At 41.8% G+C, this 21988-nt stretch overlaps 1 protein-coding gene across 2 annotated transcripts in view; it reads right to left on the bottom strand.

Annotated features, from left to right (window-relative positions):
- The window catches only part of ENTREP2 (endosomal transmembrane epsin interactor 2), a 94722-nt gene that overhangs the window by 52278 nt on the left and 20456 nt on the right, over window positions 1-21988 (bottom strand). For both annotated transcript variants that reach the window (XM_071568681.1, XM_071568682.1), the window contains exon 2: window positions 5456-5512. In XM_071568681.1, coding sequence (XP_071424782.1) covers window positions 5456-5512 — 57 coding nt within the window. The remainder of the gene's footprint in view (window positions 1-5455; window positions 5513-21988) is intronic.

The raw sequence follows: 21988 nt of genomic DNA, 5'->3' as shown, positions 1-21988 counted from the left end.
TTTTTAAATAAGGAAAGATAACTTAATACCAAAACCCCCAAATCATTCACATTTAACTACTCTGTTTGAGAAGCTTCTTGAAATAAATATTTAAAGAGAAGCAGCTTCGACAGAAACGTGTTTAAAACCTGCTTTCAAACTGATGTTACCTGGAGTACAGTTATCAATAGATACCTTAATCTCATTTTTAGACCCTGTCTCACAGACTTTTGGTACAACTCCATCATGCTGCAGGGACAGGTGATCTGGTTTGGTTACCAAAGCAGTAGAGCCACTTTTATGCTTTATGCAACTAACCCTCAGTAAAGGGAGAAGAGGAAGGGAAGAGGCAAAGAAAACTTCAGTGTGTCCCAACTATAGGAAAAGATTATTTACAACTTACACTTTCTTCACTGAAATCATTCAACCCTATAATACACATCTATTGCAAGTCAGTGATTTATGGGGCTTCTGGTGCTTTACTTAAAAATCCCACTGAAAAATCAAAGATTCTGTTGTGTGATTTCTTATTGACACGGTTTGGGGTCATTCTTCTCTCCTCATCTAGGTCTTGTTCCTCTCCACAGCTTTTCATCTTTATCTCCCTCATGTTGCCAGACTCACATTCCAATTCCTCCTTCCTTCCCTAGTTCTCCTCAGTTCTCTTCCCCTTGATTTAGCACTCAGTTCCTCTAAATTTGAGTATTTTCCTTCCATGCTCCCAGAAGAGAGGTCAAAGAAAAACACTCTGCTCTCAATTCCAAAGTCTGGGTTCACCTCAGCTCTGAGCAAACTTTATATTAGAGGAGCTACTTCGTGGATCAGCATTGGCTTTGCTTTCTAAATAGAAGTGATTTCTGCTTTCTAAGTTTCATTTGCAAAGCAAGACAGCAGAGACTTAGAAAACTCTGTTCTGTGAGATGCAGTTGTTTTCTCCTGGTGTTTGTTAACCTTTCCACTAACGCTTCAGCCTCACAGACGAGGCTTGTCTCATAGCAGGGGTCCTGAGGAACATTTTGATCAGTGAATACAGAGAATACTCATGCTGAAGTGATGCTGCAGAGTGATCAAGGGCTCTGTTAAAGCACAGGGATGTTCTGCACCTCATCTCAACACCACACAAGTATCAAAGCCAGAGGCGCCACACCAGGAGCCTTCAGGCTCTGACGTTCCTTTCACTCTGTTTTCTTCTATAGCCCTGACCCGTTTGTGCTGACATTGTCTCTTCAATACAGAGATCATCCTTTTATTCCAGTGACCAAACCCAAATCCCTTCCTGGGGGGATTGCAGGGAGGACAGTTTATTTTTTTTTAATTCAAAATTTCTACCAGATTTCATCTGAAAGGCAAATGCAAATTCTCTTCCAAGGTTTAACACATTGTGTCTCATCACTTAAGCTACTGTAGAGCCTCAAGTTCAGCAGCACCAGGAACATGTCAATACACCCCAGAAGAATACAGGAAACTTACTCATTATTTCTATTAATTTTATGGTTCATCTCTTTCCTGGAGTCTGGTTATTTCTGCTATACCCATCAAAGTTATCGAGTGATAGAAGACAATCAATAAGGAAAAACATTTGGACCAATTTTACATATTCATGCATTTAATGGAGAAAGAATATAAGTGAATGTATTTCTTTAAAATTATTAGTAATTCCTCTTTTCAACATAGATGTTTTCCCTATTATTTTTACTGAGAAAATGAACTGATTTAAGTCTGATATTCAAATAGTTCAGGTTTTTCACCTGACTCCTAGAAAGTCTCTCATTTTGTAACCAACTACCAAGCTGACCCAAGATGAATATTTTCTAACAAAATCAGTTCTGTATTTGACTGATAGTTTATGTGCACAGATTTGCATATTCACTGATGCATGGAACTGAATCTGGAATGCAGATTTCAGAGGAAAGCCTTTTAACTGTCTATTTTGAGCAATCAAGAGAGTTTATTAATAAGTATTATTATGTTGTGTTCACTGACATTCACAGACATTAAAAAACCCCACATTTCTGTTTCTTGAAAAAAATATTAAATCTATCTGTTTACTGTCAAAGCCATCAGTTATAACTGTACTCTATTTTTATGGGGTCACCCAAATGCCAGATGAAAACAGAAAACCTTTCTATTCAATTCTGAAGCTGAATTAATCTCCTAAACACAAACAGGTTTGCAATTATCATGGATTAGATTGTAACAGAAAAATAATCTGACTGCACAGTTGCAAGTTTTTCACAAGGTGATTCAACTTCCGCAGCTCTCCCAGTTTTCAGACACTTCATAAACCATGAGAGAAATTCCTGCTTTGACACTGTATTTTAATCTCAAGCACTTGTAGTGACACAGCCAGCACTTGGTCTCCAAGAAAGGGACTCTTGAGTGGTCTCCTCAGAGCACAACAAACTCTCTCAGATTTTGTAACTGAAAACAGAGAAAGTTTAATGATAAAACTACTGAAATATATGGAAAACACTGTTCAAAATCAATGTGCAAGCAATTCAATCTCCTTTGCCCAAGAATTTTCTCTGTTAAATGTAAATACAGGTTTGGTAAGAGACATTGATTGCTTGTATATATAGAACATTTTGGAAACACTAGCAACTGATGGAAAGGTGTGGGATCAAGAACATTGAGATAAACTAACAAAATCAGGTAACTAAGACTTGCAAAGACACTTTAGCAGGAGAGCTTCAATTTCTGCACATTAATATGACAGTACATACACATTTGTACTAATGTCTTGTAAATACACAAGGGTTCTCAATTTTAACTTTGGTTCCAAGGTTTTAAACTATGCAAAGCCCCACTGATTTCTATGGCAATATCACATAACATATTTCTGGTACGACACAGCCAGAAATTAATGGTTGATGAACTCCTGTTTGTGTTTAATGCTTCTCCAACTCCCTCTTTTTGCCTGCAGAAAACAACCTATTTGCAAATAAAAGACATCTGAGGGAAAATTCCGTAGGACTGCAGAGCTGAGTAAAGCAGACTCAGCAGCAGGAGGGGCTGACACACACCTGCTCACTCCCCGTGTGTGGAGATAGAGACAGTTTAATAGGCAAAGGGAAGAGGAAGGAAAAAGCCAAAGCAAGTGATGATGTGTGGGAAAATAGAAAGCTTTGATATTGCACAAGTGCTGCTCAGCAATAGTCAAAACACGGGTTGTTATCAAGTCTGTTTTAGTCACAAATCCGAGATATGCAGAAAACTGGCACCTTAAAATATCATCACAGTTTCACCAGTTTTCAGGACGTCACAGATGGCGGATGGGTTAATTTTATATCATTTTATTCCTAGCTTAAAATGATAAAGCTATCTATCTTCCTGTTATCACTTCTGGAAATGCCAGATTTTGGAATACATTGCAACAAACCCCACATGTATCGTAATCAATTCTATAGTGGTTTCAAATACTGTACAGTAGGGTAAAAGGTAATTATTGGCCATATGTATTTGGCATATGTGTTGTATAAACAGATCATGAGAAATATGACTCATTAGCATGCTGATGGTACTTTGTGCTGCGAGGCTGCAAAGTTGCACAGCATTGATTGCTAATCAGGACTGTCCTCTGCACACGTGGCTTTCAACTGCTGAAAGGTATTTACAATTCAACACGAAAAACAAGACATTATGTAGCCACTGTGTTGTAGTTTGGGATTATTATGTAAATTCTCTCCCCTGCCACTTGACTGCCCAGGCCAGCGGTTAACAAAAGAAGCAATTAACTGTTGATCGCTGGGGTGGGGGCAGGTTTGTCTCTTTTGGTTTTTGTTTTTTTTTTGGATATTCTTCCCAGTCTTGGCTCGGCGGAACGCGGGAGTGGGGGCTCCAAGGAGGCAGCTGCCCTGCTGGTTACTGCTGGGGTTTTTTCCTGGCTGTCTCGCTGCTGCCTACCCCGGACTACCTTTTTTGTGCCGCGCTGCTGCTGCTGCTGCCTGCCTTGGATTTGCTGCTGGTTGCTCGTACCTTTCTGCTTCTTGGACGGGGAACACAGGGGGAAGAGACTGAGTCCATCTGAAAGCTCACTGCTCGTCTGTTTCGCTGGAGAGGGACTGAAACTCACTCTGCAGCCAGCCGGGCTGTGACATGGACACTTAAGTATAACCTTTTCTCCCGGAGGAAAACCTGCAGGGTTTTGTTGTTGTTTTGGTTTTTTTTCTTTCTCTTGTGGTGTTGGGGAAGTGGGTTGCACTAGTCTGTTTACATATATATATATATATATATATATATGTCAGTTATCCTTCTTGTATTAAAATTCCTTTTCTTAAATTTGATAAAGTGTGGTGTGATTATCGTGGAGGAGGCCCCTCCCCTGCTTGTGGGTAAAACATTTTGGTTTTTTCCCCTCAAACCCAGACACACTGCAAAACTATCAGCCTGGCTATGGCACAGCTTAATCACACACAGAGGTGAAGACCAGCCCTGTCTCCTGTTCTTCCAGCCGATTATTGTATCACCACCAAGTGTCAATACAGAAACACAGCACAAATGCAGGATCTTAGTGATGAGCACAAAGCTCACTCTTGGAAATAAATGATTTACCAGAACATATTTTAGGAATGCCAAACATTAATGGTGCCATTTCCTCTTCCGTTCCTTGACTGATGCTGCCCCTGACTGCTGTTTACACTGCACTGAGTGGATCAATGTCTGGAAGCTCAGCTGAGTGTACAGCATGGGAGTCAGTCGGCAGGAGCCGAAGGAGCTGAGTCTCAACAGGCCTGAACAGCATTTCTGATGCATCAATATTGTTTATTCCCATGATGTAACCCCTAACATGAGTGATTTACTTCATAATACTGAAAGATATACCTGAAGTTCTAATGAATCTTTTTAGTACTTTCCATTCTATATTTCCCCTTACATTCTTTTTTCCTGGGGCCTACCTTTAGTATTAACTAAGTTACAAAGGTTTCATTTTACTCTCTTGCCTATGCACTCTTTTTTCAAAGGAAATATTTACCTGCTAACATGTCCTTATTGACACAATCATTGCACCTTTTAAATAAGATTGATTTGAATCTAATCCTACTTTATATTAATAGGTTATCTGAAACTCTATTAGCATGGACCTATAAAAATAAATTACTTTTCCTTATTAAGTCACCACACAAATCTCACAACAGAAATAACAATGTATCTGAAAATCATTCTGCAGATGAAGATGAATGGCTGCTAATTTGGAACATGCTTTTTTCCCATCCAGATAATTGGTTAGAAAGATTGCTCTGCAGTGCAATTTTAGCAAAATTAAGTTAAATGCAAAGGTAAATGCAGACCAATAGTCCATTTGTCAGACAGAGGAAACATTGTCACCTCGGTGACAATGATATTTTATGTAATCCAACTTCAAAATCCCCAAATTTTTGTACTGTTTATAAATATTAGCATACATAATAGCACAGGAAAATCCTCCCCAAAGACTCTTAGGCTTCTATATAGAACCAAATCCCTGGGAGTTCCTTACCACAAGTGACAGTGGCCTCTTCCATGAGACAACACCGATCAATCCTGACAACAGCACCTGCAACGAGGAAAGCAGAGTCACTAAAGGCACATGAGGTTCATACCAGTGTCATAAAGAAACCCAGCAAGCAACAAGATGAAGCTTAATACACAGTCATGATCTGTATTTCCTGAATGCTGGAAACCAGCTGCTAAAAATATACTGCTTTCCTTTTATTCTCAGTGAAAAATAAACAGAACTACTACTGAGCTGTTTTTAAAGAGATTTCTATCCAGCTGCCAGATCCACTTAGTTCTGGACAGATCACTACAGGTCTTAAAACATTTCTTCTCTCCCCCAGTCCCAAGTGTTATCAGCCCTAAAGAAGAATAAATTTTCAGGGGTAAATTTTGGTGCAGTTTCTCAGCATTATTGAAAATTAGCCTGCAAAAAGGGGAGTAGTGATGGGAAAACCACAAAATCATCCAGGGTACCCAGATAAATTAGCAAAAGAGTCTTTTTGTTTTGTTTTGCCCACCCAAACAACCTCTTTACTTGATCTCATGATTGAAAAAGGACCCTTGCATCCATTTAAAACCTGTATTTAACATACAGATACATGACTCCCTTCACTACAAACCAAAAGCAAGCAGGATTCAGACCTTTATATACCTAAGCTGATCTTGGGTATTTTAAAATAACATGCAAAAGGGAACTTGACCCTGGGGTGGGGGAAAAAGTAGAGAGGAGCCTGTTCATTAGAACATTTACTTATAAGAACTAGTAACATAGAACACAAAAGGAATGCAGAGAAAATGCATAATGTATTTATTTCATGAGTCCACAGAGTCATTTTTCCATCTCAGCTTGTGCAGAGAACTTGTGTAACAGTAACTTCTATACCTGGCTAGTCACCATTGCCACCATGGCTTAGTTTCCCAGCAATCTTTCAGGTATAAAAATGGTGAAGCATAATGAATGAAACTGCATCCATCCCCAGCCATTACAGAAGCAATGTCCTCTGTACTGGGAACCAGGCTGGAAACAACCCACCTCCCCATGCTTGTGTGAAGGTGGGTGAAAGAGCCGTTGGTTTATGGAGCAGTTGGACTGTGGGACACCCATTTTAGGCTGCCACAAAGTCTGGTCTGTGGACATTCATACTGTGAGCATGTTCCAAAGTTATTCCACAATCTGACAATAAGCACAGCTGCTGCAGCTGTTGAAACAGTGTTCAGAAAGATAACACGTTTGGAAATGTGCCTTTTGGTGGTTTTTTAGCAGCCACACCATTTAAAAAAACCCTCAAATGAAGTTTTTTAGTAAAACCTCAGTGTCAGTTTTCAAGTGAAGTGCAAATGCAACAGATGAGAAGGCACAAATGCACAGTAAAAATGAACCAAAATCAGGGTGTGGATATCAAAGACTGTGCAGAAAATGCTTACATGCAAATGTGCATATTTTGTATTCTACAGCATTTCCTACAGCACAGAAGCTACAAACTTCTGGATGCTGGCCAAGTGAAGGAAAAGCTGAGAATTCCATCTTTGCAGTTAATTAAATTTGCTCACACAGCTCTGTTAGCTCAGTGTTACTGTATGATAACTGGTCTGTGGGCTGATAGTCCTGGAATGTGCAACTGCACTCAGGAAGGCAAAATGACAGGGTTAGCAAGTTTACCTGCAGGCAACACAGTCTCAATTAAACAAATGGCCTGGTTGAAAATATGAGGTTATTAAAGCAAACCCTTCAGGAAAAATAAGAAATTGCATTCCAGAATTGAGCATGTATTGATACATACTCATATATAAGCCAGTATTTCTCCATCCCAAGTCACCTGCTCAGAGTCAAAATACTCCAGTGTGTTACCTCTGAGCAGCAAAACTTTGCTTTCCCTCACTGTGCAAACTCCCTTCCCCAAGTTAAACCTCTCCCCTCCTGTAACTCATTCATGGCACTGCACAAGGTGCAATAATGGAGCTGATCCTTGTTGTTCAGCTGAACCACAGCTGGGTTTGACCTTTACAGAGGCCCTGCAAGATGAGAGGGGGATGTGTGGTTTTGTTTGGGAAAGGAGAGCTTTGTGGCACTCCCTGTACTCACTCCCCATGCAAAAGGTCAGGCAGCTGATGAATTTGCACTGGAGATGGACACTAGAGCTCAGTGTTCCACCTCTCCGGAATATTTTCATTATAAGAGCTCACCCCAACAATGCTGTCTTGTCCTTTTCCAAACCCCACTAGTCCCCAATAGCATTGTGGTTGCCCAAAACTTATTTGGCTTTGAGATTATTCCCAGTACCAATAATATTCTATTATTCCCAGTGCCAAGCACCTTCAACACGTTAACCCACAGTGTACACAACTATATAACTAGCAAAAAAAGCACTCAGAGGACATCACATACCAACATTTTGGTAGAGTACACCAAATGACTATCTATACAGAAAACTAAAGAAGATTCCTCTTGATATTGAAGACAACCAGGAATTTAAGAACAGAAAAAAACCCAAACTAGAAAAACTCAGCCTTAAGATTCTGTTTTCTCTTCCATTTGCACTTCATTTAAATACAATGTTAATATTGACTAAAGTGAGTAAAACCACACTTGGTTTATATACAAAAGTAGGAATTACTTGAAAAATATTGAAGTAGGAATTACTTGAAAAATTTACAGGCCCCAAAGATCTTACAGTAATTGCTCAGCATATTCAACACTTACTCCAGTTGAAGCAGAGTGCAAAACACACACTTGGGCTCCACAGCTTTGAGGACCAAGAAACACAGGCACAAGATGAGTTATTTTCACACCAGTAATTCAAACACCAGCATTTCCTAAAACCCAATACCTCACCATTGCAAACTATTCATCTCCTTGTACTTCTCAAAAATCACTACGTTACATGTGTGCTCTGCACAGGGTTTTTTCTTTCTTAAATAAAAAGTAAATTGGAGTTTGATGATTTGAACAACCTGCCCACTTAAGTTTGAAAACATGGTTTGATTTCAGAACCTGCATAGCACATTTATGTACTATCTTGGACCCAACTTCTATTTCCTGAATTGTAGTGAAACTTCCCAGCACATGATAATCAAAATAAATCAAAGCTACCAAAAACAAGCTCAAAAATGTAGGTTTGCCAGAGTCCTTATGCAGAATTCCTGCAGCTGTAGATCCCTGCTGGCTATAACAGTGCTGAGGAAAAACCAGAACACAGCAGTGTTGGCTTCTGCAGCATTAGACATGCAATAGCAGTGGGGATGAACATCCTTCAACATGCACAGGAAACCCCCATTATTGCTAATGCAAGTGGTGGTTCTGCGTGGCAAAGAAGCATTTCCTGTGCCAGGCACACACTGAGCCAAGACTGAAGGAGCACAGGTACCTTCCAGTCCAGGGGCTGCAAACAAAGGATTTGCCCTTGGTGGTGACTTTTCCAGCATTTTCAACCCTCCACACTCTAGTGAGTCTCCAGAAATCTCCAGGGCTTTGCCTGTGACTATGGTACAGATCACATGATGCAGTTTCTCAGGGTATCTTAAACCACTTGTTTTCCAAGTGTCCATCTCCAGAATGGCTTTGTATGTTAAACACTCTCTATGTGTATGCTTCCTTCAGCTTTTTTCTGAACTACATAAAATGCATATTTAGATAAATATTAATTATAACCACCTAAACCACAGTGAAACTATATGTAAACTTACTGATGTCTAAGTATTTTTTTTAATAAAACAAATTGCTTCTCCAACCCCTCCCACCCCCCTCCCCCCCCTCCCCAATACTACTTGGGTTTTAACAATGCTTTTCTAGTCTGGAGCACGAGTTACAGGAAACTCCAAGTTTTAGTGTCTGCTTCCTTGCACAGGCTGATCCAACATGTGCCAAGTCACTTGGCCCTTTTCTACAAATTTATGTGTGCCTGCCTCACTTTTTCATCTTGTAAACATGAGACAAATTCTCCACTCAATGAATTCAGTTTTGTTAAAGTAAGCATACAAGTTCTTCACACCAATTGCAGAAATTCCTTCTCAGGCCTCCTGTAAGAGCTAAATTTCTGTGCTTTGTCCCAGTTCAGCAGGAGGGACCAGCTAACCCTGTGTGGGGGTGATCAAAGCTGTGTATTCTACCCCCTCTATTCATTCCCCAAGGTCAATGGGCCATTAGCAGCAGCTGCCCAGGGAGCCATTATCACCTTCACACCCAGCCTGAGGGGGGCGGAGCTGCCAATGGGCCATCAACAGCTCAACACCCCCTGGCTCCCAGAGTTAATCACCCATTGTGTGAGTCCCCACCCAGGGGGAGGGACTGGGTGCTCCCTGAGGGTACATAAGTGGTGGGTAAGAGGACCTTGGGGAACTTCTTGTTGGATCCAGAGCAGCAGCAGGACCTCGACAGGAGGAGCTCACCGCTCTCGCCCAGACCACAGCCCTCGGCTGCACCAACAGCTTTTTCTTTTCCTTTTGCTCTGGACTGGGGGGAGCCACAGGGGTCTCAGCACAAGGGCAAACAAACCCCCTTGGGTTTGTGCCCCAGGACACTGGGTTATACTGCTGGGGTTTGGGAGTTGAAAGCAATTTCCCTTTTGTGTCAGTGTATTTATTGTAATATTATTATTAAATTTTAGGTCTGACTTATAATCTCTCTTGTGGTGAGTTCATTTCCCCTGCTGGTTCACCTTTAAACCAGCACATGCTTACAGAGATATAAAGTACATACAATGATTTCAAAAATGAACCTTGATAATGTCTCTAGATAACCCCAAAACCAAACAGCCTGTCTGAAACTACACATGCCCAAACATCCAGCAGGGTGGGCCAGGCAGATGCCCAAGGCTGCTGAATGGGGGAGGGCAGGGCAGGGCAGGGGTGCCTGATCCACTCCAGCTAAGGAGGGAAATGCCAGCACTCACAGCACCAGTACCACCAGTGCCTCCTGCCAGCAAGGCACAACAGCAACTGCTTCTCTGCAGAGGCTTCTGAAGCCACTGACACTTGCCCAAGGTTCCCCCTCCCTGGGCTGCAGGAGCACAAACTCCTGCAAGGTTTAATTTTGCCAACTCAGGTGTTGCTGAAAGGGTGAAGTTCAAATGTACCTGCACAGCTAAAAAGCACTGATATTCCCAGCTGTCCTTAACTCCAGCTATGCCTCACAGAGAGACTGAATTAGCAGCTGAAATATCTTCAAGGATGAAGTTTCTCTGAAATCTGTAGCAGCCCTTGTAACCGGTGATTATTTAACAAAATGCAATTATTAAATATTGCCTGAGTAATGTCACAACTATCACATAATCAGAGACTATAAAAGCATGACACGCTACTACCAGAGTATGAAATCTTCTTGTGGTAATACCCTCTGCAGCACCTGCAATCCACTAGTGCAAAATGCTGGTAATTCAAATACAAGCTCTAGGAAAGAGCTCTAGGAAAAGGTGTGCAGCCTGGGAATTAGCTGAACAGGGACTGCAATAATCCACCAGTAACATTGCTCTCCATAAGGATGCAAATCTCTTGGGGTGCAGGTGCTGTGAATGTATTAACAAGTAAGATAGGGGGAAAAATGTTTATTTATATTTCTATATTCGCACATACACATGTGAAAACTGCATGGACAAATACAGAAGAGTGGCATGATTTTGGAATGGCCTTTCAAAAAAGTCAGCCTAAATACTGGGTGCTGATGAAGTCATCCCATTGCACCACACTGCAAACACTGCACAAGTCAGCAATAAGCTAGAGAATTTCTGAAACAGTTAACACAGCTCTGCATATGCAGATGTGCAAACTGACTGTTCAACATGCAGCTCTCACTAAAATCCGGGGACCACCCTCGTATTTAAAGAGCACAAGTACAACCAGACTGTCTAAACACAAACAACAGATCTGTACACTGCAAGATAAATACAAGCAAGGCATCAGCAATCAAAAACCACAAGAATTTAAGCAGTTTTGAGCTATTTTATAAAAAGACTCAGTATGCTCCTGACTCACAAACACTGTATCACAGCTTAGTCTCTCTCATTTACCCACTGTGAACCTAAAACTAATCTAATTCTAATTGCCATGGAAACAGGAGCAGAGAAACAGAATCCCTTGGTGCCCCACAAGAGCAGGACAGTAAAATTACCTATACATTGACACAGATACCAAAATGTATTAACAGCATGCAATTTTGATCTCATTTTAAGCTCTAGGGTGAGCTTTTCTTGTTATGTCTTCATGTTCCTATGAAATATTCTCCATATCCATCAGAAATCTGCTTGTTACACATCCCTAGTTTGTTTCTAGAAGGAAACAATTGGCATATAGAGAAAAACAAGGGTTGATGGAGCACATCAGAATAACATATTTCCAATTATAAAGAAACTTCATATGTTCTGTATTTGTTACTATTCCAAGGGCTTCAGAACTGTTATGCTCAACTTCACTAAAATATGCAAACTGTATTAAAAGCCATGGACAGGGATTTAGATGAGGTATTAAGCACAGAGCTGATATGTCAGTGACTCACAATACAGTCTTACTTCTAATCTGTTTTTTATTAAACACATTCACAGAGCACACTATTACATTATCTTATATGCCCCATAATGTAAACCATGAGCATTAATGAGGCACACAGCCATTAGCATAGGAATATTCAAACAGGAATGAAACTCAGCAGTTCAGAACCAATCTTCCAACCTTTCAAATTCATTGGAGTATTTGTGAACAAACTTGAAATAAAGACATGACTGAAGACCTGGCTCAATACATGCTGCTTTGTGGGTGAAGAGCTTTAACTCAGAATAAGGTTTATTGAGATATTGCAGGAGATGAATAAGAAGCTGTTGTGGCAATTTTCATTTTGGACAATTCCATCAAATTTAAATGATGTTTCCCACAGACAGAAGTGACTTCCTTGCTCTAAAATGACCTATGAATGAACTAAAAGAATGCACTTCTTTTTGAGTAACACCCCCAGACACACTGCTGTGGATCCAGTTGTATGTCTCACAATGTTCCAAATGAAATTTAACCCAAGCAATAATTGACTGAAGAAATATGCTGCCCCTACATGTTATTCAGCATCTCTGCAGTAGCTCAGATGGAGTGTGGATGGTTTATGGATCCTTTGAGGCAGGGGAGGTTACTCAGCAGTCAAAAGCTTAATTAAAATGCACTGAACCAATGAAACCAGTGAAATTACACGCAGTTCGTCCACTATGACAGATCTGTATTCAGATATTGTACCCTCAAGTGTTAATGCTTTCTGAATGTTTATTTTCTTGGTCTTTATGTGCATTCAAAAGATTACAAAGATGATTTCTAATAGGGGAAGATCCTCCACATATAAAAGTATATTGAATTTCCTTTCCAAAAATAGTAGTACATTTTAAATTTTTGTCATTTCATTATTGTCAAATGTCTTCAAGGGCTGAAAATGTGAGAACACTCTCTTAACTCCAGTATCAAAGTAATGGCTAAATATGGAATCCTAAGGCAAAGGTACCACCAGCTATGAGGACTTCATTCCAAAACTTTGATTTTATGTTTCAGTCACAAAAAAACCCCCAAAACAAATGAACAAACCAAAACCAAGCAAACAAAAAATCCATAATGTTGCTGTGACAAAGAAAAATACTGTGATAAATTTATTTAGACATTTCCTAATCTGGTTTCACACCAATCTTATCTTGACTTGTATCATTGACTCAGTACAGAAAATTATTCTAGAAATACTGTTTTCCAGGAGCGTTAGGAAATCGTTAATCAGATTTTTGCTGCTGGGATCTTCCAATAATTATAAGAACGAAGACTGAGATTGCTTTAGATAACTGAAATGAGACAATGGCTCTTTCAATTACTGACACAATTTCTCAAGGGATGAAAACTGAGGTGTATTATGAAATGATCTAACTATCAATAACAACAGCATTTTCTTTGCCTCCAACTCGGAAGAGCTTCCAAACACAGGTAAAATGCAAGTGCCTCTGCTCCAGTCCTGTAGATCTTTTGGAGTTACATTCTTAACTGCAGCACCACAGGGCACACAGAGAAAGGTTAATCAAAAAGTTATAGACTTTGTACTCTAATGAATATGATTAGTGATTCACTGCAAGGCCACAGCTCCTGATAAAGGGAAAGGTTAAGGATGCACAGACTGTGGCAAGAGATAAAAAGGGACAGAGCAAATATTAAATGGCCAGAACAGACACACACGACCTCTGTCCTCAGCCTACTGCCCTCTGTCATGCTCCTGGTGACAGCCCCCAACACTGCTGCCGTCACCACTGGCAACACCCTGACCAGGCACCTCTAACCACGACAGAGTGCCGGTCGCCACGGCCCCGACAGAGAGCCGGTCGCCGCGGCCCCGACAGAGAGCCGGTCGCCGCGGCCCCAACAGCGCGCCGGTCACCACCGCCCCGACGGCGCACCGGTCGCCACGGCCCCGACAAAGTGCTGGTCGCCACGGCCCCGACAGAGTGCCGGTCGCCACGGCACCGACAGAGTGCCAGTCACCACGGCCCCGAAAGAGTGCCGGTCGCCACGGCCCCGACAGCGCGCCGGTCGCCACGGCCCCGACAGAGTGCCAGTCACCACGGCCCCGACAGAGTGCCGGTCGCCATGGCCCCGACAGAGTGCCGGTCGCCACGGCCCTGACAGCGTGACGGTCACCACCGCCCCGACAGAGTGCCGGTCACCGCGGCCCCGACAGCGCGCCGGTCGCCACGGCCCCGACAGAGTGCCGGTCGCCACGGCCCCGACAGGACTTCAGAGAGAAAGGATAAAGGAGTCTAAATAAACACAAGTTTGATATAAGCATGGATAGGTGCCTTCCAAACACCCCTACAATCCAAGCATTCTAAAGGCCACTTTTATATCTCTGACATCATGGATTATCTACCTGGTAGTTTTTAACTACTTTTCTCAAAGAACTCTGTCCTATTTATGGGGGCCAAGACCAGTTTATTACTGCGTGGGCATAACCAAAACTGTGTTCTACACCCTCTGTGTAATTTCTGATGAACTGTTAATAATAATGGATCATTTGCAGCAGCTGCCCAGGGCACACTTGTCACCTCAGGCTACAAGCTGGGTGTTAAAGAACACCTGAGACAGGGGAGGGTGTCTGTCTTCACACCAGTGACTCACATGTGGTAACTGCCCTTCAGGGAGGCACCAGCACCTTCACACCCAGCCTGAGGGGTCATGTCTGCCAATGGGCCATCAAGGATTCCAAAAATATCCCATGACTCAGAGTTACATCACCCCTTTTGAAACTCCTCCCCCTGGGGGAGGTACTGGGCATTCCCAGCTGAACCCGAGCACAGATAATCTTGGGGTTTGGGGACTTTGGTCCCACTCCTGGGATCCAGAGGAGGAGCCGTCTCAACAGTTTGGTGACTGCCACTCTCAACAAGGCTGCAATCATTACTTTGACAGAACGGTGACCATCATCCTCACCAACAGCTTTCCTTTCCTTTTCCTTTGCACTCAGGGGGACCACGTGGGGCTCAGCACAGGGGCCAATGAACATCATTCTGTTTGTGCCCCAGGGGGCTGCGTTATGCATCTGGTTTTGTGGGTTAAAAACAGTTTTCCTCTGTATCATTGTATTTACTGTAATCTTTTTAGTAAATTATAACATTGACTTGTAATCTCTCTTTGAGTTGTGTTCATTTCTCCTGCCAGTTTTACCTTTAAACCAGCACAGATCCCATAGACAAGGTGATTTATTACTATTCATTAGCAGAACGAGCATATTTCAAGCCTACAGCATTTCTCTTGTGTGGACTTAAAATTTCTGCTCTTAAGAAAACAATTAGTATAACCAATACTTAATGAAATTACATATTAACAATAAGAAGTCTTTCTGAGTATCAGAAACTCAACCAACATGCAGCTCAAGGTTAAGCTGTTAAATGGAACAGGGTAAGGCAAGAAAATGCTTTCAGTGGTGGGTAACAAGGACATCATTAAGACTCATTCCAAAGACTTTGCTCCATGATCATCAAGTTAATGCATCAGAGCTTGTTCTCTGACAAGATAACAGAAAATCAATTGCAACTTAATAGGATTTAAAGATACAAGTTGATATATTTTCCCCGAAGCAAAGTAAAATTTTTATTCTTTTTCATTATTACCAACTTCTCTGGGTTTCATCAGCTGAATAGACAGTACAAGCCACCAGTCATTTCCAGCTTCCAGAAAACTCTGTCCTATACCAAAAAATCAAAACAATAATTTCATTTTTGTTGCTCTGGAACCACAATGCAGTAACCACCCCGAGACCCCCACGGTAACACACTCCCTTTGGTCAGCGCGGCCTCTCTTAGAAATGCTTACATTTTTCTAAGGATTAACTCAAGGTCCTCAGAACATGTCAAACCACCTGTTTTAGAGCCTGATGCTCATTATTTCCTCACAGTGCAGGCAGTATCTCTTCAGCTCTCACCCTGCTGTTCCTCTCAATGTCTCTCAGCTACCCCCCAAGGAGAGCAATTAAAACCACATACTCATCTACCCACTGGATTCTGCTGAGATGTTTCTCAGTGTAATGGGTTTAGTTGGGCCAACTAGACCCATTACACTCACTCTGTGCCATTGAAATTTCTCCTTGCAAATGGGTGACCACCTGCTTCAAATTAAACCTCAGACACTTTAAAAATTGCAACAAACTTGACTGGGAAATGGAATCCAGGAACTACAGGTGTGAATTATAACCAAAACTCAATCTTTGGCAATCTTATGACAAGCACACACTCTTGTGACAACAAGATGTTTTATGCCAGTTCAAGGCTGTCACTAGACACTTAAAAGTGAGAAAGGTTTATTATGAAGGGTGTAATAATGAGCTATGTATTTCAAATGTAGAAACAGGTTTACAGGTTTCTCATATATATCCAGACACAAAATCAAGTTTTATCCCTAAACTTTACAAGAGGAAGTTACTAACAAAAGCTCTGTATTTGGAAAGAGAATCTGACATGGGTTCTCAAGCACAAAGCACAACTGCTTATATAATTAGCTGTTTCTACCAAATGAATGAGAAGGGGCAAATTTGGCTACTCTTTATATTAGATGTTTATATTTTAAAAGGTTTTGTGTCAATCTTTCAATTTTTCTCCCCATCCCACATTATTACTGTGTCAGGTGCATTTCTCTCTGCAAATGTCCTTAGTTTTCCCAAGTTTTGGGGGTTTTATTCTTAACTCCAAAATAGCACAATAATGCACTTTTTTAAATTAAATTGCAGAGTCCACCAGCAAACCAAGTCATTCTGGGGCTTTCCATAATTTTTATAGATAGTCCTACAAAAATATCCATCATGTTAATCCATACTGTGTTAGTCAAAATCCCTCTTTCACATAGACTACAACAGCCTTTTTCAGGTTACCTCACCCACATGAAACGAGTTCTGTGCACTGACACCCTGCTGAAACACTGGTGGTTTGGGTACCTCCATACTACAACTAGAGAATGTTCCTCAGCACCAAATCCTATTTCAACCTGTTTTCTACTGAGACAAGACCAGGAAATATCTCCATCTCATCCTTAAATAAAAGCCTGTCAGCACCAAAGTGCAGGAACGAAATCACGTTGGTACAGAATCAACAAGGACTGAACAAAGAATGTAATGTGCTTGGAGTAATCTAGAGCATGACCTCTACTCTTGGTTGTAATGATTTCATTAGTTATCATTAAAGACTTACAATCATTATTTTAGACATGCTCCATACAAGTCATAAGATTTCTGTTGCATGACAACCCTTGAGACTGACTTATAAACATCCCTAATGGGTTTGGAAAGAAAGAGCTAAGGACTCAGGGAAGTCCAGAAAGGTCTACAATGCAGCCACAAGGAAAAAAGTTTTCAATGCCATATCATGGTGCAATGGAAGCCATCAATGGTCTAGGGATTGTGCAATGGAAGCCATCAATGATCCAGGATTGGTGCAATGGAAGCCATCAATGATCCAGGGATTGTGCAATGGAAGCCATCAATGATCCAGGGATGGTGCAATGAAAGCCATCAATGATCCAGGGATTGTGCAATGGAAGCCATCAATGATCCAGGGATTGTGCAATGGAAGCCATCAGTGACCCAGGGATGGTGCAATGGAAGCCATCAATGATCCAAGGATGGTGCAATGGAAGCCATCAATGATCCAGGGATTGTGCAATGGAAGCCATCAATGATCCAGAGATTGTGCAATGGAAGCCATCAATGATCCAGGGATTGTGCAATGGAAGCCATCAATGATCCAGGGATTGGTGCAATGGAAGCCATCAATGATCCAGGGATTGTGCAATGGAAGCCATCAATGATCCAGGGATGGTGCAATGGAAGCCATCAAGCTTCACAGAAGAGAAGGCACATACTGGAGTGATCTGGGGGTAGATCTGCCTGGGACAGGGCTTGCACCCAGCTCTTGGGCAGCCCCCTGACAGGGACCTGGAGCTTGAGACTGCAGAACTACTTGGCAGAAGCAGAACTGTTTTCATGGGAAATCTGACATATGATGTGCCCCCAAATTGAAGTCAAACATTAATAAGCATAAAAAGCCAGCAACAAACCCCCTCTAATCGAAGTCTAATTCTGATGTACAGGCTTCTTAAGCTGTCAGCAGGGAATAGATTTGGGGAGCATGTGACATGCTATTTCAGGAATTTTAATGCAAAGGATTATTTGGGCAATACTAGTTCAAATACCAAATGAATAAAAGTATAACCTTACTTCCAAAATCAAAGCCTCAAGCCATTTCTAGTGCAAGGGGAATGGAAAGGAAGGAATCCTGTAAACATTATAAAGAAACTAAAATATGTCTATTTTCTGATGCATTATGATTTCCAGACTACTGATGCATAACACTAAACTCATTTGAGCAGTAAATGGCAATATATAATAACCAAGGTCAAAATACACAAACTCTGAAACATTACAGACAGAAAAACACCCTGTATAATACTGGCCACAAAGCCAGGTTGGATTATCAAATTCAAATATTTTCCATCTTGATTTTGGAAAGAAAGCAAGAATAAAACACCAATCTTCATATGAGTTCTCACCTCACAGCAGACCCATCTGCCAGATATTGTGGTGTGCCCTCTAGGATTATTTAATGGCCATTCATCCACAAACCACATTCATTCACTCTGCAGAACCCCCTTCTCTACAGAAAAATTAAGATCATGAAGTCCAAGGGCTTATTTCAATTAAGGTCAGGACTTCCAGTAAATATAACAGGCACTTTGTGTGAAGCTTAGGAGAAAAAATAGCTTATAGTCTTAAAAGAGCTGTTGTGCATTTTTATATTACCACTAGATTCAAACAGTTTAGTCTAAAAATTTGTTCCCAGGGCTCCACAGAATCACTCTTCAGAAGAAACAACCCAGGCCTGCAGAACGAGTGGTGGTTCTTCTGCAGCACTAACAGGCAAATAAAACCTACACTATGCAAGATACACCTGTATTGTCACCTATGGAGAAGGCAAAAATACATCCAAAGTGATTCCCATGGCCACGGGAAGCGTGATGTGATGGCCACGGGAAGTGTGATGTGATGACCATGGGGAAGCGTGATGTGATGGCCACGGGAGGCGTGATGTGATGGCCACGGGAAGTGTGATGTGATGGCCACGGGAGGCGGGATGTGATGGCCACGGGAGGCGTGATGTGATGGTCATGGGAGGCGTGATGTGGTAGCCATGGGGAAGTGTGATGTGATGGCCATGGGAGGCGTGATGTGATGGCCATGGGAGGCGTGATGTGATGGCCATGGGGAGGCGTGATGTGATGGCCATGGGGAGGCGTGATGTGATGGCCACGGGAGGCGTGATGTGATGGCCATGGGGAAGCGTGATGTGATGGCCATGGGGAGGCGTGATGTGATGGCCATGGGAAGCGTGATGTGATGGCCACGGGAAGCGTGATGTGATGGCCACGGGAAGCGTGATGTGATGGCCATGGGAGGCGTGATGTGATGGCCATGGGAGGCATGATGTGATGGCCACAGGAAGCGTGATGTGATGGCCACGGGAAGCGTGATGTGATGGCCATGTGGAAGCGTGATGTGATGGCCACGGGAAGCGTGATGTGATGGCCACGGGAGGCGTGATGTGATGGCCACGGGAGACGTGATGTGATGGCCATGGGGAAGCGTGATGTGATGGCCACGGGGAAGTGTGATGTGATGGCCATGGGGAAACGTGATGTGATGGTCACGGGGAGGCGTGATGTGATGGCCATGGGAAGCGTGATGTGATGGCCATGGGGAAGCGTGATGTGATGGCCATGGGGAAGCGTGATGTGATGGCCACGGGAAGCGTGATGTGATGGCCATGTGGAAGCGTGATGTGATGGCCACGGGAAGCGTGATACGATGGCCACGGGAGGCGTGATGTGATGGCCACGGGAAGCATGTTTGTTCAACAAGGGTTACAGATAATCAGCACTGTGTCTGACCTTCAGTGGTGGATCCACCACCATGACCAAACAGGACAGCTCAATGAATTTCACACCCCAGAGCCACTCACACAGGGGCATTAGGCTGAGCAGCATTATATTCTCTTCAAAACACTTTATTAAGTAGTTCCTAAGAAATTACTATAACTTTATCTAATATTAAATAGATTAAGCTCAAATGTGACCATTTTCCCACTTCATTACACAGTTGGATGTCTTAATTTTAAAAACTTCCACAGAAGCAAAGACAACTGAGTGCTCAGTACATCAAACTCAATTATATTTCAAAGACAGGGCCTCTTTCGTTTGTTCTACTTGTCTCTGATTGCCTACAAAGAAAACTCACACAGAAGCTTTGAAATTGCTGTCCCAGTAATTCCCACACTCCCAATGTTTGTGTTACTGCAGCCTGGCTGACCACAGACTCAACACAAGCATGACATAGTGGCTTTCATAAAAGCAGCTATGAGCTACTTCACTTGCCTGGAGACACTTCATTCATTGAGACAGGATAAAATGAAAACAAGACAAAGAGAGGAATACCTGCAAATCATTTAGAACTATCACATGGTACACACAGTGACACACAGCCTAAAAAAAAATACAACTTGTAACTTTGGCATTTAGATTTCATCTAAACTAGACAGTTCTGAAAATGAGCTCTCAAAACCCAAACTGGAATGGGGTGGTATTCCAGGACATGAAGGGTCATTTGTCTTTTCAAAAAAATATGCTTGATGTTCCTGAAGTTAAAAGCTTATAAGAGAACAAGCCAGTAACTTTGCAGGCAATATCTGGTTCTAGAACCATCTTCTCACTACCTTCCCAAGTTAACTGTGTAGAATCACCAGCTGAGAAGCAAAAGTTGTGTTTTTAAGCTGAAGAATGCAGAGAGAGATGCACCTCTTCAAATGCTGTTCCAGCCAGCAGGTTTTTCCCCTTGTACCCATGGAAAAGGCTGACAGGAAAACAGTGACAACAATGGTTGCCCTGACACAAAGCCTTCAATATCCAAAGCCCTTAACAGAGAAACTTGACTTTCCAGCAGTACCAAACAGACCAAGGACCACTCTGGGGCTTGCTGGTAAGTGAAAGTTAAATTGAGCTCATCTCAAGCACCAAACTGGCAGCTGATGGGAGAAAAATCAGCCTTGTTACTTCAGTGCTGTCAAGGAAGACTTTCTCAAGTTATTGTATTGATTTGTAGGAACACAATGACCTGTGTGTTGTATTTCAAGGAATCTTTGCTCAGGGGTGGAGCAGATGCTGGTACCTTAACTAGGCAAAGATTCTGTACAGCATCATTTGTAACACAAACTACTCCCTGTCTTGTACCACAGTAAACACATCATGATCCAACACAAAGATGACAGGACTGTGGCAACCAACTGCAAAATGAGCAGAACAGCAAAGTTTGGGGGCTGGGGGGGTTTGGTTGGTTTGTTTGGGGGAGGGGGGTGTTCCCTTACACATTTTGCACTTTCAGATTAATTTATGGGTATTGTTCCTTATGACTTAGGATAAAATCATGGTTCATCTAACTGAAGAACTGATTTTACAGCAATTAATTTAATCAGTTTTCTAACCCCAACCAGACCCGTGCTAACACTGTTTCTGTGTAGCTATACAGAGCCACCAAGTGCAGGGCAGTGATGCAAGAACAGCAGAAAAAAAACCCTTGGTTTTGGTTATTTGTTACTTCAAAGTTGTATGCACTGTTACAAACCACAGAGCCAATTTAATATTAGAACAACAGCAGAAAATGTATTTTTTTTATTCACTATGCTTATAAAAACAAGCAGGAGACATTAACAATATCAAAGTAACTGTTAATTCTAACATCTAATACAGTCTGCAATTTGATGTACCTTCTTTAGTATTTATAATCTTTGCTACATTTTCTTGGAATCACTTTTATGACAAAGTACATTTAAATACTCACTATTTAGGTTTAGGCAGGAATGGCAACAGTGTTGTATCATTTTAAGAAAACACTGTGAAAAGCTTGCAAGAATGATTGTTTAGCTGGTTAATAGATAACCACAAAAATTCACTAATTCCGTTATAAAATCACAATATTTTATGATAAATGACAGAATAACAAGGG

Source organism: Pithys albifrons, chromosome 13 (assembly GCF_047495875.1).
Source record: "Pithys albifrons albifrons isolate INPA30051 chromosome 13, PitAlb_v1, whole genome shotgun sequence".
Lineage (NCBI taxonomy): Eukaryota > Metazoa > Chordata > Aves > Passeriformes > Thamnophilidae > Pithys > Pithys albifrons.
Note: the sequence above shows the minus strand (reverse complement) of the source record. Positions and strands in the feature narration are given on the sequence as shown.